The following is a 16,563-nucleotide window of genomic DNA, read 5'->3' as shown; positions in this document are numbered from 1 at the left end:
TCACGGGGTAGACTTTTTTTTCAGCATGATCTGTGCTTGCTAACAGGAGAGACTGCTTCTACAGGAATGGGATACACTTAAATAGAAAGGGTGCAAGAATATTTGCTGATGCTATCGACGCAGTGTTAGGTGGATCGGAAAACTGCTAGATTGGGGGATACACAAACTAAAAGATTAACAGTAGCCGCCATTTTGAATTCAACGTTGGTAACATCATCGTTATTGTTATTTGGTTTTTAGGAGCATTAGCAACTAAGGCCATATTGCTCCGGGATATGCGGTGGTCATTCCCTGACCTTTCCGCATCCTCCGTATTTGGTGGTGACGGGCTCGAACCCCGGTTTAATCAAGAAGCGTGTGCTACGCACTGCTGCTCCTTCCCACCTGGCTACGGAGGCGCCCGGTAACATCATCAGTTGATCCCACTGTACAGAATTTAAAAACTGTCTGAGACCCCTTTGTGTGACACTACGTCTCTGATATCCCAACAATATCTGCCTTTGATGTCTTGACTACCACTTCAAGCTCATCAAATTTATGAACTATACTCCTAGCATTGTTACATGCAAGTGTACATGCACCTGTTTCTACGGGCGCCTCCATAGCCAGGTAGGCAGGAGCAGCAGTGCGTAGCACACGCTTCTTGATTAGACCGGGGTTCGAGCCCGTGATCACCAAATACGGAGGATGTGGAAAGGTCAGGGAATGACCACCACATATCCCCGGAGCAATATGGCCTTAGTTGCTAATGCTCCTAAAAACCAAATAACTCTTAGTTACCCTAACACAGGCCATGTATTTTTTTGTTCCACTATGACTCCCAGCAGTCCTGGAAATCTCGATTGCCTTGCTTTCCAGGCTGCTGCTCATGCTAATTAAAGCAGTGCAAGAACCACTTCTGCCTATGACTAGGGCTACTGTTAACCTTTTAGTCTGTGTATCCCCTAAGCTAGTTTTCCGACCCACCTAACACTGCATTGATAGTATCAGCAAATATTCTTGCACCCTTTCTATTTAAGTGTACTCTATCCCTGTAGAAACAGTCTCTCCTGTCAACAAGTGCAGAGCAGGCTGAAAAAATTCTACCCCTTGAGCCTTGCACAATCTCTCCAAGGCCGAATTGATCAACAAGGCTCTCATCATATACTCCCTCCTATCATGTCTGGGCAGAATTGCAGACACTCACATTCAAACCTAACTCGCGACTTTTTTTCACCATTGACCTGTACTTGTTGAGTTAATTTGCAGATCTCTTACTCTGAATGTCATTAGTTCCAACATGTGCAACAATATCACCTTTTATGCCCTTAAAAGATGATATCTGCTATATAATGTCATCAACTTTTGCCCCTGGCAGGCATACCCTGGTCCTGTTCCACCTATCCTTCTTGCATAGTATATTCCCGTCTCCCTGACAACAGAGTCACCAACAATAACTAGTTCCTTTGGGACCAGTGAATTCTGCCCTGGAGATTGTCTCTCTGTTGCATGATGCACAGGAGTGAGCTCTGCTGTTGAGCTGGGAAGCTGAGAGCTAGATGGGCCCCTCATATTAATTTCTTCGAGGGCATTTACTCTAAGCCTTAAGCTCTCATAGATGCCCATCAGAACGCTGGGTTGGCACCTAATTTCTTGACACTCTAGGCATCTAGCACACACAAAGACACCCTACTTGGCTAGATCATGTCCCATTTTAGAAAGTTCAGCAAACATTTGTCTGTTTTGTCTGTCACTGTATGTATTAGGAGGGAGTTAAAGTTTTCCCTGTGAGTTATTCAAATTTTTTCAGGCCTGTAAACATGAACTTGTTCAAAAAAGAGGCACCTAAAAACATATAAACTAGTACACTATAACAAATGTAGCTGATAAACCAAATATTCCAGAATAACACCATAAAATAAATATTTAAATTAGAACAAAAGAATGCTCACTTTTTGGATCAAAACACTAATTTCACTCAACAACCTACAAAAATATAATAGACAATGTATTAGGAACATCACAATAATGTTGTGTTGGACTTCCACTTGCCTCAAATAGAAGTGTTCTGTCTTGGCATGCTCTCAAAAATAATGGCAATATTCCCTCAGTATATTCAGTCATGCAAACTTGAGGACATCCTTCAGTTCTAGAAAAGTAGAAGGAAAAGCCTCTCTCAGTCTTATCCTAAAATTACTTTACTGGGTTTGGTTCTGACAACTGTAGGAGTTAAGGAAGTAAGGTGAATCATCCAGACCTTGAAATCACTCTTGCATGATTGAGATTTTATATACACCACATTATACTGCTGGAGGTAACCGTCACTGTGCACGTATAGATCTATCATGATGCGAGATACCTGGGCTGTGACAATGTTTTAATAGATTTTATCCCTGAGGCTAGTTAATAGGTTTCAATGTCTCCAGATATGCCTGTATAATCTTTAACAGCCTTCTGGTGTTCTCAGACATCAACCACTCATTTCCAACAACAAAATCATTTGCACTGACTACTTTTGTTTTTATTTTTTGGCTAAGAATTATTCATAGTAAGTTCTTAATACTGCTTTGTGTGAAAGTAATAGATGCAGTGACACTACAAAGCATCCTTCAGGCTCCCTATTATAATTTCACACTCAAAATTAGCTAAGATATTCCCTATTTTAGCATTGAAAATGTGACACAATGATTGAAAGATGTATATAGTCATCCAGTATGCACAGCAAGAGAAACATAACCAGCATTTATTACCATAAGTACTGTGTGCCACAGCTGCAAAAGCAGACATGCCATAAAGTCTCAAAGAAAACCAAATGAAATGTAGTAATTAATATGTTAGATTTTTATAGGAGTGGTGTTCCTAATAAGTTGTCACTGAGTATATATTAATATTTATCATGAGTAACAAAAAAGAGAGAATTATTTACTTTGTCTTTGAAGAGTTTTGAGTACATGCCATGAATAAAGTGCATAGCAAATGTTAGTCGATCACTCTTAAAAAGGGATCTGGAAATATATTCATAACTAAGATGCTGAAGAGCTCTTATCAAATCTCTGATGCGACTTTCAGTGCTTTCATTACTCTAGAAATAAAGAGATATTAAAGTAAGACATACTGTTTGTAAGAAAACAGAAATATTAAAAGTATGTTCAAGGAAGATTTTCCATAAAATAAATTAATTTCACATAATTCATAATTTCATCTCTGGCCTCAAATATTAGACATATAAGACTACATCTATAACTAAAAGAGTCATAAATCAACTCTTAAGTGATAGAATTTTCATGGTTTCACTTATTTAACCTTAATGGAAGGCATGTAATATATCTAACATGGTTAACAAGTTTTGCATTTATCTTTTTTTTTTGTGAGTATGATACATGTTTTATTAGCCATATATGTAGCAGCAGCAGAATGTTAGATTCCAATGCTCTATTCTAATCTTAAATATTAAATAAATTGTTCTACTTTTATGACAATACAATGGGTTTGCTTTCAGCTTCACAGATTTATATTTTATTGTCTGCTTTTTCCAAACCTTTTGTTTTTAGCTGATTTTTTTTTTTTTTTTTTTTGGTAGTTGTTGGTGCATTGGCTTCTGTGGCCATAATGCACCTCCCAAGGTTTTTGCAGTACTTTGATTCAAGCCCGAGGAGGGATTCGAACCCGCGACCTTTGGGTTGCCAGGCAGGCACTTTACCCACCCGGCTAACCAGGTCGGCGTTTTTAGCCGAGAAAAAATAAAATACTTTTATACTGCTTTTCATTCTTTCTTTATTATTTCATTCAGTTTGTTTTCAAGTAATGATGCAAATCTATGGCTTTGTTTTGTAGTGTCTTGGTACTTGATTTGCAAAGCATGTGTTTTACACATGTGCAACTATTCCATGGTAGATATTTTTTTTTCATATTACACTGGAGTCACTGCTTCATGTAATATGAAAAAAGTGGATATTTTAAGCTATCTTAAAATGTATATTCATGATATGAAACTTGTTTGGGTGAGAGAGAAAATTTAAGTTACAATTGCTCTGTGTTTTTTTTTGTTTGTTTTAAATGAAGTGTTGGGGCTATGATACAAACTGGCCATAAAATGCATGCACTTTATGGTCAGTCTGCCTGTTTTCTGGATAAAAAATCTAAGTTTCTAGTAGAAAAATCACACTTTGAAAAAAAAAAAAAAAATAAATAATAATAATTGTGTGCAGAAAAATTCCCTCCATTCAAGCAGGATTTGAACCGTTATCTTTTCAATGTGGTCTGAAAGAAGACCAAGCCAACATACTAGCTTTGAGGGATCCCAGTTCAAAGTAAAGTTTTAAGTGGATTCAAATTTTCAGAGTAAAGTTTAATGTGGAGGTGATGTATGGCTATGAGTTCTAAGTAATGGCTATGAGTAATTCTAAGTAATGGCTATGAGTTCAAAGTAAAGTTTTAAGTGGATTCAAATTTTCAGAGTAAAGTTTAATGTGGAGGTGATGTATGGCTATGAGTTCAGTTTGTACTTGTAGAATTTTCAAGAGTTGTTCAGTCTAATAATCAGTACTGCATACTGTACATGTTTTGTGCAATTACCAGTGAATGACCATCATTTCCCATTTGTGCTTTTTCTTTTAGGACTTCTATTTTGTCTGTGAATTTATGCAATCTCCAATTTAATCACTGTCAAGTTTTGTGTTTTGATTACTAATTATCCTTTGTGATCATTCTATCTGATCTGAATGAGCTGGCATTAAGCCACGTAGTGAAGGAAAGCCAGAATTCTTCCATTCAAATGTCACTTTTTTTTGCTTAAAGTTGAACATATTGTAGTGCAAATATTAATGTCAGTAGGATTCTCTTGAATGCATTATGAGAACCCCCATTATGCAATTTTTTTACTGTTGGCACATTTTGAGTTTCCAGCAAAGATGTATATGATGTTTAGTATTTACACTGGTGTTCACAGAAAGTGCATCACCCCTTAAAATTGTAATTGTCGTCCGAATAACGTAAGTGTATGGCAATATTTCTTACAGATTGCATCAGATAAGATTGACAAGCGTAGGTGATGATGTAACATTGCATCAGCGGTTACTTTTAACTATATAAGCACGCTCTGCAAGAGTTGCAGTCATTCCTTGCTTGTGTCAGGATGGCGAGTTATGTGCAGTTGATGCACGAAGAAAGAGTACTGCTATTGTTGCTTAACATGAGGAAGGATGTTCTTCCCATCATATTGCTTATAGAGTTTTTTTGTAATAAGTCAACAGTGAGTAGATTTCTTTCCACACTCAAGAATACTGGTTCTGCTGATAGGAAAAAAGGAACTGGATGCAAACGAGTCTCTATGCCAAACCAGGCCCGCGTTTTGAAGCGCTTATGCCTTAAAAACTATAATGCTTCTTTGTCTGAGCTGAAAAGAGAATGGGAAGAACATACAGGAGTGGTAGCAAGTGCAGTAACCGTCAGAAGACGCCTCTTCAAAAATGGACTTGTAGCCTGTCGTCCTAAGAAGAAGCCCCTCCTCACATAAAAAATTAAAAAGGCCCAATTAATTTGGTGTAAGGAGCATGTCAAATGGACCCCCCCTAGCAGTGGAAGTCAGTTATTTTTTTGGATGAGAAGAAATTCAACCTGCATGGCTCTGATGGGAGACAAACGATTCGCTGTAGACGTGGTGAAGAATACCATCCAGATTGCACAGTGTCTACAGTGAATTTCACTACCAGCCAAATGATATGGGGTGCATTTCATATCGCGAAGTAGATCACCTGCAGTTTATAAAAGGTTCCGTAAATGCCAATAGATACCTGGCTATATTGGAAGGCAAATTGCTGCCAACCATTAGAAAGAATTTTAACCTGTCAAGTAACTGCATCTTTCAGGATGACTCTGATCCTTGTAAACGGGCAAAAAGTGTAAGTAGGCATTTCTGTAGTTACTTTAGCTTCATTTCTGCATTAGAGGTTTGACAGTAATGAGTTTACATTTGTTACAGGTGAAAAAATAGTTGGAAGAACGGTCTATTACAACTCTTAGCTGGCTAGAAAACAGGACGAACCAGAATCCTATAGAGAACTGTTGGCATTGTGTGGAATCTGCAGTTGCCAGAAAGAAACCAAAGACCCTTTGTGAACTTCAGGAAGCTATAATTCGTGTTTGGAACCACGAACTATCAGTTGATTATCTTCAGAAATTAATCTTGTCAATGCCTTGACGGTGTGCATCAGGGCCAGAGGCAGTTCAACTAAATATTAGTTTGCACCTGGCAAACTTTTCATTTTGTTTTCCATTTAAAATGATAAACTGAAGCTTCTGATAACATACCAAAACTGTTGTATAAAGGTTGCAAATACTCATTTTGGAATATTTTGAGAGCACCTGTCAAATATTACTTAGCTTTGCCTTAACTATTAATAAATATCTTTTGTTTATATTTCTATTTGTGATGCTAGTCATTAATGTAACATTTCATTGCGAAAAAGGGTCAGAAGTGTGAAATTCCTAGGTGATGCACTTTCTTTGAACACCAGCATATTTGTTTGGCTTAACTTGAGTTTTACATTGGTATTGTAAAAGTCATAGTCTATCATCATTGTTAATTTGATTATGTCCATTGTCTATCTGAACATGTCTTTTAGAGAGACAGAAAATGCCTGTCTATTTGAAAGTGTGCTGACAATAGTATTTAGTATATATTTTTTACTCACTGTGATTTTTATTAATTTGTTCAGACTTGTTTCTTTCATGTTTTGCTTGTGTAGAGTAGACCTCTCTGCAGAAAAATTAACTTTGACTTGTGAAATGTGCATATCTAAAAGAGTGATTTGCTCTAATTAACTTGCTAAGGATATTTGTAAACCAGGCTATTTCAGCTTTTCTTATGACTAATAAATGCAAAATGAGTGTAAGGTGTGCACTTTCTGCTGATTTCACTACTTCTTGGTCATCATTTTCATTTGTGATTAGCAACTAACTGCAGACAAATTGCATGCAACTAAATGCACGCAATTTGTGAAAGAGAGTAATTTTTGTATATGCCCAGTATATTTTTTCAGGGAAGGAGAAATATAGAGTCCAGGTACCAACAAGAATGTTATATCAAGTGTCTTCAGTACAGGTAGTTCCTGACTTTACGAGTTAATTCATTCCTAGTGTGCGCTCGTAAAGCGGGAATTTATTTCCCATAGACATAAAAATACGGGTTACATTCTCAACAATGAAATTAGTTAGCTAGTTTATGCTTAAAAAATGATTGATTTATCCAAAGAAATGAAAATGTAGCCTGTAAAATCAAGCAAATTATAATAATAAAGAAATTATTTATGACTTACAAATGTTAAAGAATGTTTATTCTTCATCATCATCATCGACTAAATGCACACTTGTTGATCACTCATTATTGGTTTGGCACTCATTGGCACTCATTATTGGTTTGGCACCCACAAGGAGTTGTTGTCTTTAGAAATGCTTCAAGAGGCATTTGTTTCCAAGATAATCTTCTCTTTCCTTTATAAATTTCAATAGCATGCATAAGCATTTTTTAACGGAACGCACAAATTGCAACTAACACGATTTGTGCAGAGTAACAAGTTTACAAAGCTTACAAAAAAAAAAAAAGGGAATGAAGAGAAGATTCTGAAAATTTATTTGTTTTTTATACGACTGAAGATTTCAGTAAAGGGGAAACACATTTCACCATAATAACGTAAAAAAACACACAATTTCAGCTATTGGTATTTTTGCATATGCAATAACATTGAGTTTAATACTCATTTATAATTGCTTGCGGTAACAGAAAAGCCCAATAACCCAGAAAGTGCATATTGTTTTATGGTCGTGACCTCCAGAAATGTGCTTTAGAAAAATATCATGAAGTTGTTCAAAATTGGTTCTTATAACAGAACATATGATAACGATGTAAGTGTAATGCATTTTAATGATTTGAATTGGTAACTAATACAATTTGCACTATAAAAATGACCTTTTAGAGAGGTATACAGTGAAAATTTCAACTTCCCAGGTCGTGGAACGAATTACCAAACGACGTGTTATTGGGTTCACATTACAATATTTTCATGATACAATGGTGTCTCTGGAACGAATTAATATCGCAAAGAGGGGTGCACTGTATTGTATAGCTATGCACGTGGTTTGAAATGCAGTATTTATGAATGAATGAATAAAAAAAATGAATGTTTAACATTCATTTTTTACAATTAATGTGCATATTTTCGATTTTGTTGATACTTGAAAAAAAAAAAAAAAAAAACTTGTAAACCCAGGAACATGTAAAGCGAAAACTCGAAAGCGGGAACTGCCTGTATTCTGTTTATATGTCAGAAAATCCAGGCACTTTCAACATCAATAGTCAAGTGTGCATATTTGATATGCATTTTTTTTGAGATTCATCAGCTATGAATGTTTCTTTACTATTTTCCCAGTATTTCATGCTAGCCAAGCCAGATGTAATTTTATTAAATAAACTTTGTTACTAGCTAGTTTACACACTTCCGCCTTATATCTTTGAACACACTAAATTCTTGGAAGAATAATGAATGCATGAGCTATAAAATTTGAGTTACCTGCTAAAAATGTTAACTGTTTTGATTTAGCATATGTTTAGTTTTCTTAAGCTGACAATAAAACAAATATTCTAGACTCATCATATGATGAGTGATATGGTGAGTGCTGAATCAATAAACTGTTCAGCACTAAGTTGTAGCTTATTCACTCAGCACCCCCAATTCACATGACAATGACTGGTACAGTTTTATGAACATGTCTTTTCTAATGACAACCACAAAACCTATACTAGTGGATTTTTTAACATGAGAAACTAAGAGTAGGAATATCTAGTAGTAAAAATGTTAAAGAAAGGATTTTTATTATTTTATATGCATCTTTTTCATTCTTACAGATGTATACAGACATCTTCCATAATTATTAATCGATAGTAAATTAATGAAGCAGAATTATGCTGTTGCTACTTTAAATTAAAGCCGTCATCTGCATAATACTTTCCAGAAACCTATAGTGACTTAACATGAGTAGAATGCTACAGAGGCTGCCTCTGTTTCTGCTTTTTGTAGAGTTTAGGTACAGTAGCAAAACCAGGTCATATTGTGGTGTATATAATATGTCTGAAAATTGCTTGTGTTCTGCGGTCAATTTGATATTTGCTGGATGAAAAACCCAAGTTTCGAGGAGCGAATATCATGCTACTCCCCCTGCGACCAACTAACTCAGCCATGTTGTGAAAAAAAGGTTCATAAAAATTCCTGACTATACTGATGAGATCTGAACTCAGGTCTTTTCCACCTGATGTGGAAAGGTCAATGATTATACCAACTGTGTTACCCACATGGGTGAGGCTGCCTCATCAAAAACTTGGAAAACACAGGCACTAAGAAAGTCAATCTAAGCATTAGAATTAGCATTAGTATTAGTAGAGGCATATGATGCAAGAAAGGAAGCTTATGTAGCATCAGCCAAAAAAAAAAAAAAAAAAAAAAAAAAACCACTTCCATTTCACCCCTCCGTTCATTCGAAATACCTGTCCAGCTGAGCCTTAAATTTACTTAGGCTATCAACTTCCACAAGGGCTGGAAGTCTGTTCCACCAACCAACTACCCGCTGGCTAAAGGCAAATTTCCGCACATCTATCCTACATCTGTCTTTCCTCAATCTGAATTTATGCCCTCTCAGGTGATTATTCTGAGAAAGAGGAAGAATCCCATCGGCATTGAGCATGCTAAAACCATTCAAGGCTTTATACACCTCTATCAGTTCATCTCGCCGGTGCCTAGTCTCCAGACATTGTAATTTGCAAAACTTAAGCCTTTCTTCGTAAGAGCAACCCTTTGTTCCATTCACTAATCTTGTTGCCCTTCACTGTACTCGTTCCAGCAGCTCTACATCCTTCTTGAAATGAGGCCTCCAGACCTGTATACAGTACTCAAGGTGTGGCCTGACCACTGCCTTATAAAAGGGAATAATCACCTCCTTATCCCTGCTAGAAAAATTCCTGTATATCATTGACAAGACACCATGAGCTACTCTTGCAGCTCGTCTGCACTGCTCAGAGAACTTCATATCTGCCTGCACAAATACTCCCAGGTCCTTTTCATTCTCTACCACTGTCAGTGCAGTGCCACAGAGTTGATACATCGCTCTGGGGTTGCTGTTTCCCATATGTAGAACTTTACATTTGTCAATGTTAAACTTCATTTGCCACTTCTCAGCCCATCTGCTCAACCTTTCCAGATCCTGTTGCATCAGCATAGCGTCAGTAGTGTCCTTAACAACCCTTCCAACCTTTGTATCATCTGCAAACTTGGACTTTAAGCTTGATATACCATCATCAATATCATTTATAAATACAGAAAACAATAATGGACCCAACACTCAACCCTGAGAGACTCCACTAATAACATTAGTCCACGATGAGCATTGTCAATTGATTACCACTCTCTGTCTTCTCCCACTCAACCATCCCTTTATCCATAGCAGCAATTTGCCTCCAATGCCACACTGCTCCAATTTGTGCAGCAGTCTTCCATGTGCAACAGTATCAAAAGCCTTTATAAGATCCAAATATATAATATCAAAGTTATTCCCTGCATCCAGTTCTTTTGTGACTGCATCATAGTATCCAATCAAGTTGGTCAGGCAAGACTTTCCCTTAACAAAACTATGCTGTGTCTGAGCTGTAACTGAAGTCTTGTCTAGATGATCCTGCAATGCTTCTTTAACCAGTGCCTCCCTTAATTTTCCTGGAAGAGAAGTTAAACTTACAGGTCTATAATTACTTGTGTTAGCCTTTGTCCTCCTTTGTGAATTGGGGTCACATTTGTACATCTCCAGTCTATGGGTACCTCCCCTGAGTCCAAAGAAGCTCTCATAATTATGGCTAAGGGTTTGCTTACTTCCTTTGCTGCCTCTAATATAACTGGATAGATCCCATCCACCCCAGGTGCCTTTCTTGTGTTTATCTTCAACAATTTCTCCTCCACTTTACTCTCAGTTATTACAAGATTCTCTAGCTTACTGCCAGAGTTGAATACACCTCTGGCATTCCCCTCGCTGAATAACTCCTCATGTGTGAATGTAGATGCAAAATACTCGTTTAGTTTTTTAGCCACATGAGCAGGATTCTCAACTGTTGAAACATCAATATCCAGTGGACCAATCTGATTCATCCCTTTCCTTCTAGAGTTTACATAGGAAAAGAACTCTTTTCTGTTTTTCTTTGCATCCTTTGCCAAGGATTTCTCATAATCTGCCTTTGTCTGCCTAATCTCCTTTGTGACTTAGTTACAGACCAGCTTATATCTATTATAGGCTTCCATATCACCCATTAATTTATATGTATCGCATGCATTTTTCTTCTCTGCCATAAGTCTCATTAGTTCATCAGACATCCATTTAGGCCTAAAATCTTGAACAATATTTCTTAGTTGGTGTGTAAAGCCTAGTAGCTTCCAAGATAAGTTCTTTGAATGCTTCCCATTTTGAATTTGCTGTTGGTAACATCATCAGTTGGTCCCACTGTATAGAATTTAAATACTGTCTCAGACCATCGTAGTCGCCTTTACGAAAGCAAAAATCCTTCCCTTTACCCCTGATGGTAGTTACCTCTTTGAGTAAATCCTACTTCAGAACACTGTGATCACTGCCACCTAGTGGTTCCTTTATCTGCAGATTCTTAATGCATGAAGAATCACTACTGATAATCAGATCAAGAGTATTACTACCTCCAGTTGCCTCCCGAACATGCTGATGTAGAAAACAACCACCCAATAAATCCACAAAAGCCTTGCTAGTGTGTCAGTGACCAACCTACAAATTCCAGTCAATATCTGGGAAATTAAAATCCCCCATTATAAGACTCTCTGATTTACTGGCCAACTATTTCCCTGTACAGTTTCTTATTATACTCATCAGAGTCATTAGGCCTATAGCACACTCCTACTCTCAATTTTGATCTCCCAATGCTTATGTCACACCAAACTGACTCAACACTGCACTGTCTCCAGCGATATCGACTGGCTTCACTTTCTTGGATTTTATGTTCTTAACTAATAGCATAACCCCTCCTCCCTTCCTATCCTTTCTGTACACATTGTACTCCCCAAATTCCAGTTCTGCATTCCTTATATCTGTGTGACACCACGTCTTTGATATCCCAACAATATCTGCCTTTGATGTTTGAGCAATACCTCAAATTCATCAAATTTATTTACCAAACTCCTAGCATTGGTGTACACGCAAGTATACATGCATCTGTTCCTATTCTTAGCTACCCTAACACAACCCATGTGTTTACTTGTACCACAATGACTCCCAGCAGTCTCTGAAATATCCTGCATCTTGTTTTCCAGGCTGCTGCTCATTCCAATAGAAGCAGTGCAAGAATCACTTTCACCTCTGCCAGTGGCTACTGTTAATCTATTACTCCTTGTATCCCCCCAAGCTAGCAGTTTTCCGACCCAACTAACACTGCCTCGATAGCATCAGCAAATGTTCTTGCACCCTTTCTATTTAAGTGTATCCCATCCCTGTAGAAGCAGTCTCTCCTGTTAACAAGTACAGACCAGGCTGAAAAAAATTCTACCCCCTGAGTCTTGCACAATCTTTTCAAGGCCGAATTGACTGACAAAGCTCTCATCATATACTCCCTCCTATCGTGTCTGGGCAGAATTGCAGACACTTTCAAATTGAACCCTAATTCATGGCTTTTTTTTCAACAGTGACCTGTACTTGTTAAGTAATTCTGCCAGTTGTTGTTGTTTGTTTTTTAGGAGCATTAGCAACTAAGGCCATATTGCTCCGGGATATGCGGTGGTGATTCCCTGATCTTTCCGCATCCTCTGTATTTGGTGGCGACGGGCTCGAACCCCGGTCTAATCAAGAAGCGTGTGCTATGCACTGCTTCTCCTTCCCACCTGGCCACAGAGGCACCTAATTCTGCCAGTCTCCTACTCTTAATATCATTAGTGCCAACGTGTACAACTAAGAACTAGATTGACTTTCTCCTGCACTAATTATTCTGTGGAGATAATCGTAAGATACTCTGCGTCAAGAAAGTTATGTTCCTGCATATATTGTTTTTTCAGAATGAAAGATTACTTTCATTCAACGAAATTTCCAAATTTTTTTATCAGATTGCCAAACTACATCATCTAACAGAACTGCAACATGCTTATCAACACTGCTATTTAAAGCATAGGGTTTCCCCTTGAGTTATTCTGGAGGCCTCTTCTTCCTGTTCCTTCTCTTTCTAATTCCTGTCTTCATTTTTCAGTGGGAAGCCTGGTTTAACTGCATTTTTTTGTAACAAAGCAACAACAGACTATGATGCATTGGTGTATTGTGTTTGTAAGCAGCATATATTCTATGGTTGGTTTGTGTGTTTAGCTGGAAAAAACCTGAGTTTCCAGGGTAAGTGCGAGGGGGAACTGTGCAACTTTTGCTCAAGCATTAATAACTTGGGTATGGTGTGAAAAAAAATAAATAAAGCTGATAAAAATTGCTTCCATCTTGATCAGATTTGAATCTAGCCCTTTTGCACTTGGTGTGGAAGGAGAGCGATCATAAGCACTGTATTATTCACAGTTGGATTAGCTACCTTGCAGGTTAATAATGGTTACTTTTACATGTCATAAATGTGATCATTGTTATGCCTGAAATGGCAGTAATAATAATCATTAATCGTGATTAAATTACAAAACATTTTTGAAATCTGTCGGTATAGTGAAAACCTATTTCATGTGATTAGCTTAATTAGATACTCTATATGATAATCTTTAGCATTCCAGCATAACTAAGAATTAAAAGCTAATAGTTTAAGACACTAATATACAGATATACCAAAACATCATAAATTCATTACTTACAGTTTCTGTCTGAAGTGAAGAGTTAAACAGCTTAAAAAATGAACTCAAACTGAAATAGTACATGGTGTTTAATCTCTTTAGTTCAACTATCAAGAAATAGAGGGTGCTGCCAAACTCAGCCAGAGGTAGATAAACTTTTCTCTCCTAAAAATAAGTTTACAATATATTATGAAAAAAGTTTTTATAAAAAGGTGATTTAATAAATATTAATGTAATGAAAGAGTATATACACACATGATCTAATTATTTACTTGCTTTTTTTATAAAACAATTACATTTATTTCATAAATAATAGTTTATTGAATTTTATATTAAATTAGTATCACTAAAGTAATAAAAAATCTAAATATACCCATATATATATATTATACATGGTGTTTCAAAAGTGATGGTTAATAATTTAAAGGTGAACTGTACAGACTACAATATGCAAAAAAAGCCTAGTAAACATGGGTCCTTAAGTGAATCGTTTTCGAGATATTGCACATTTCTAGTTGGGATCCACCACTGACAAGGTGAACTGTACAGAGTTGGGATCCACCACTGACTTGTTTGTTTAGGTTAGGTTATGCTCATTCTCTCCCTTTCCCCTCTCTCAATGCTCTGAGACGTAGCAGGCATACTAGTACTTGTCAAAGGATAGTCAACATGGAAAGAGGTTACAGCAATGAAGAGTATGTGGACATGCACTTCGTGTATGGTAAAGCCAATGGCAGAGCACTCGAGGCTGCATGTTTGTAACAAGAAGCATTTCCCCACCGAAGACAGCCCAACAGGCACACATTCATCAGGGTACATCAACACCTTAGAGAACATGGGCACTTTGCACATGGAGTACGAGCAGGTAGGCCCAGAAGCATAACACCTGATGTTGAGGAAAGGATGTTAGAAAGAAAGAACAAAATCCAGGAATTTCCACAAGGAGGGTTGCTCTGCAAGAATGTGTACTGAGTCATAGCAGTGTGTGGTGAATTTTACATCGCCAATTACTGTACCCCTACCATATCCAGCATGTACAAGGTCTCAGCAATACAGACTACCCTCCCAGAGTGAACTTCTGCCAGTGGATGCAACAACAGTGTGTCCTGAACCATCAATTTTTAAACAACATTTTGTTCACTGATGGAGCTGGGTTTACTCGTGATGGTATTTTTAATTTTCATAACTGTCACGTTTGGTCCGACAAAAATTCTAATGCAATTCACGAGTTACGACATCAGCAATATTTCTCGTTGAATGTCTGGGCAGGACTATTAGGAGACCATCTAATTGGACCACACTTTCTGCCAAACAGGGGAGTTATACCTTCAGTTCCTGCAGAATGTTCTTCCAGACCTCCTTGATGATGATAATGTTCCACTTCAGCAACGCCAGAAAATGTGGTTTATGCATAATGGTGCACTGGCACATTTTGCTCAAGTTGTGACTCGGTATCTAACTAGAAGGTATGGTCAATGATGGATAGGTACAGGTGGGCCTGTTATGTGGCCTCCCAGATCATCAGACTTAAATCTTATAGATTTTTGTATCTGGAGTCATGTAAAAAGCTTGGTGTACACTTTTGACATTACACAGTTGAGGGATTGCAGCGTCAGGTTGAAGGAGACTTTCAGCAAATCAGAAATGACCCAGGAATGCCTGAGAGGATTCGCAACTCAATGCAGAGAAGACTACAAAGCTGCGTACGGATGCAAGGACAGCATTTTGAATACCTTTTGTAACATCCTGTAACATGTAACATCTGTAAAATCCTGTGGTGTTGAAACCAAAAATTAAAAATGTATTATCTTATGTTTAATAAAACCGCCCTTAGCGAAGGATTCACAGCTTTTTGCTAAACTAGTGCTCCCATAGTCAGTGGCAGATCTTAATAGAAAATGTGCATTGTCTCGAAAACAGTTCATTTGTGGCCTGATGTTCACTGGGACTTTTTTGCTTATTTTAGTTTGTACTTTTCACCTTTATATTATTGAGCATCATTTTTGAAACACCTTGTATAATATTAGAACACGAATAAGGCAAGAATTTTATTATAAATAAATTTTCTGTTTATACTCCGGCACGACAACCAAGTCAGTAGAGTTTACAATAAATCGTCAGTACAAATATTTATTGTATTTAGTAGTCACGGGCTTGAACCCCGGTCTACTCAAGGAACGCGTGCTATGCACTCTCGCTCCTGACCACTCGGCTACGTCAAGCCATAATGCTTGTAAACAATTTTATCATATAAAAGCGTTTCTCAAAAGTCTCAGGCCTCTAGATGTGTTCAGAGAAATCAGGATAGGGTTTGATATGTTGTGAAGTGAGGCTTCACAATGATGATTATGTTTAGTTTAAGAAATCAATAAATAATGTACAGATAGACAAAAAAAAAGTTCAGCTAAACTCACGGACGTATTCAAGGGTGGGCAGAGGGGGGCATATGCCCCCCTTAACCAAAAATTTATAATTAAAAAAAAACAGAACGCAGGAGGCATTCTAAAAAAAACAACTCAAAAGCCTGGTAGCCATACTCCCTCTTATGATGATACCTGGATACGCCACTGGCTAAACTAATATGAGAATACCAACTGAGCCACAAATTAATATTACAAATGGTGAGTGGATAAATATTGGCACATTAATTTATATTGTATTACTTACACAGATTTCTGACAGCATTGCAGTCTGCATGCTATTTTGTTTAATCAGTTCATTTTTA

At 37.3% G+C, this 16,563-nt stretch overlaps 1 protein-coding gene across 1 annotated transcript in view; it reads right to left on the bottom strand.

The window, feature by feature from the left end:
• The window catches only part of btv (dynein cytoplasmic heavy chain beethoven), a 696,240-nt gene that overhangs the window by 97,343 nt on the left and 582,334 nt on the right, over positions 1-16,563 (bottom strand). Inside the window, exons 58-59 of the mRNA XM_090384033.1 lie at positions 13,860-14,003; positions 2,906-3,061 (exon numbers count right to left, since the gene is read on the bottom strand). Coding sequence (XP_090240159.1) covers positions 2,906-3,061; positions 13,860-14,003 — 300 coding nt within the window. The remainder of the gene's footprint in view (positions 1-2,905; positions 3,062-13,859; positions 14,004-16,563) is intronic.

Source organism: Mastigoproctus giganteus, chromosome 10 (assembly GCF_048544385.1).
Source record: "Mastigoproctus giganteus isolate SK-2022 chromosome 10, ASM4854438v1, whole genome shotgun sequence".
NCBI classification, from domain to species: domain Eukaryota; kingdom Metazoa; phylum Arthropoda; class Arachnida; order Uropygi; family Thelyphonidae; genus Mastigoproctus; species Mastigoproctus giganteus.
The sequence above is the reverse complement of the archived record's forward strand: the minus strand, read 5'-3'. Positions and strand labels throughout refer to the sequence as shown.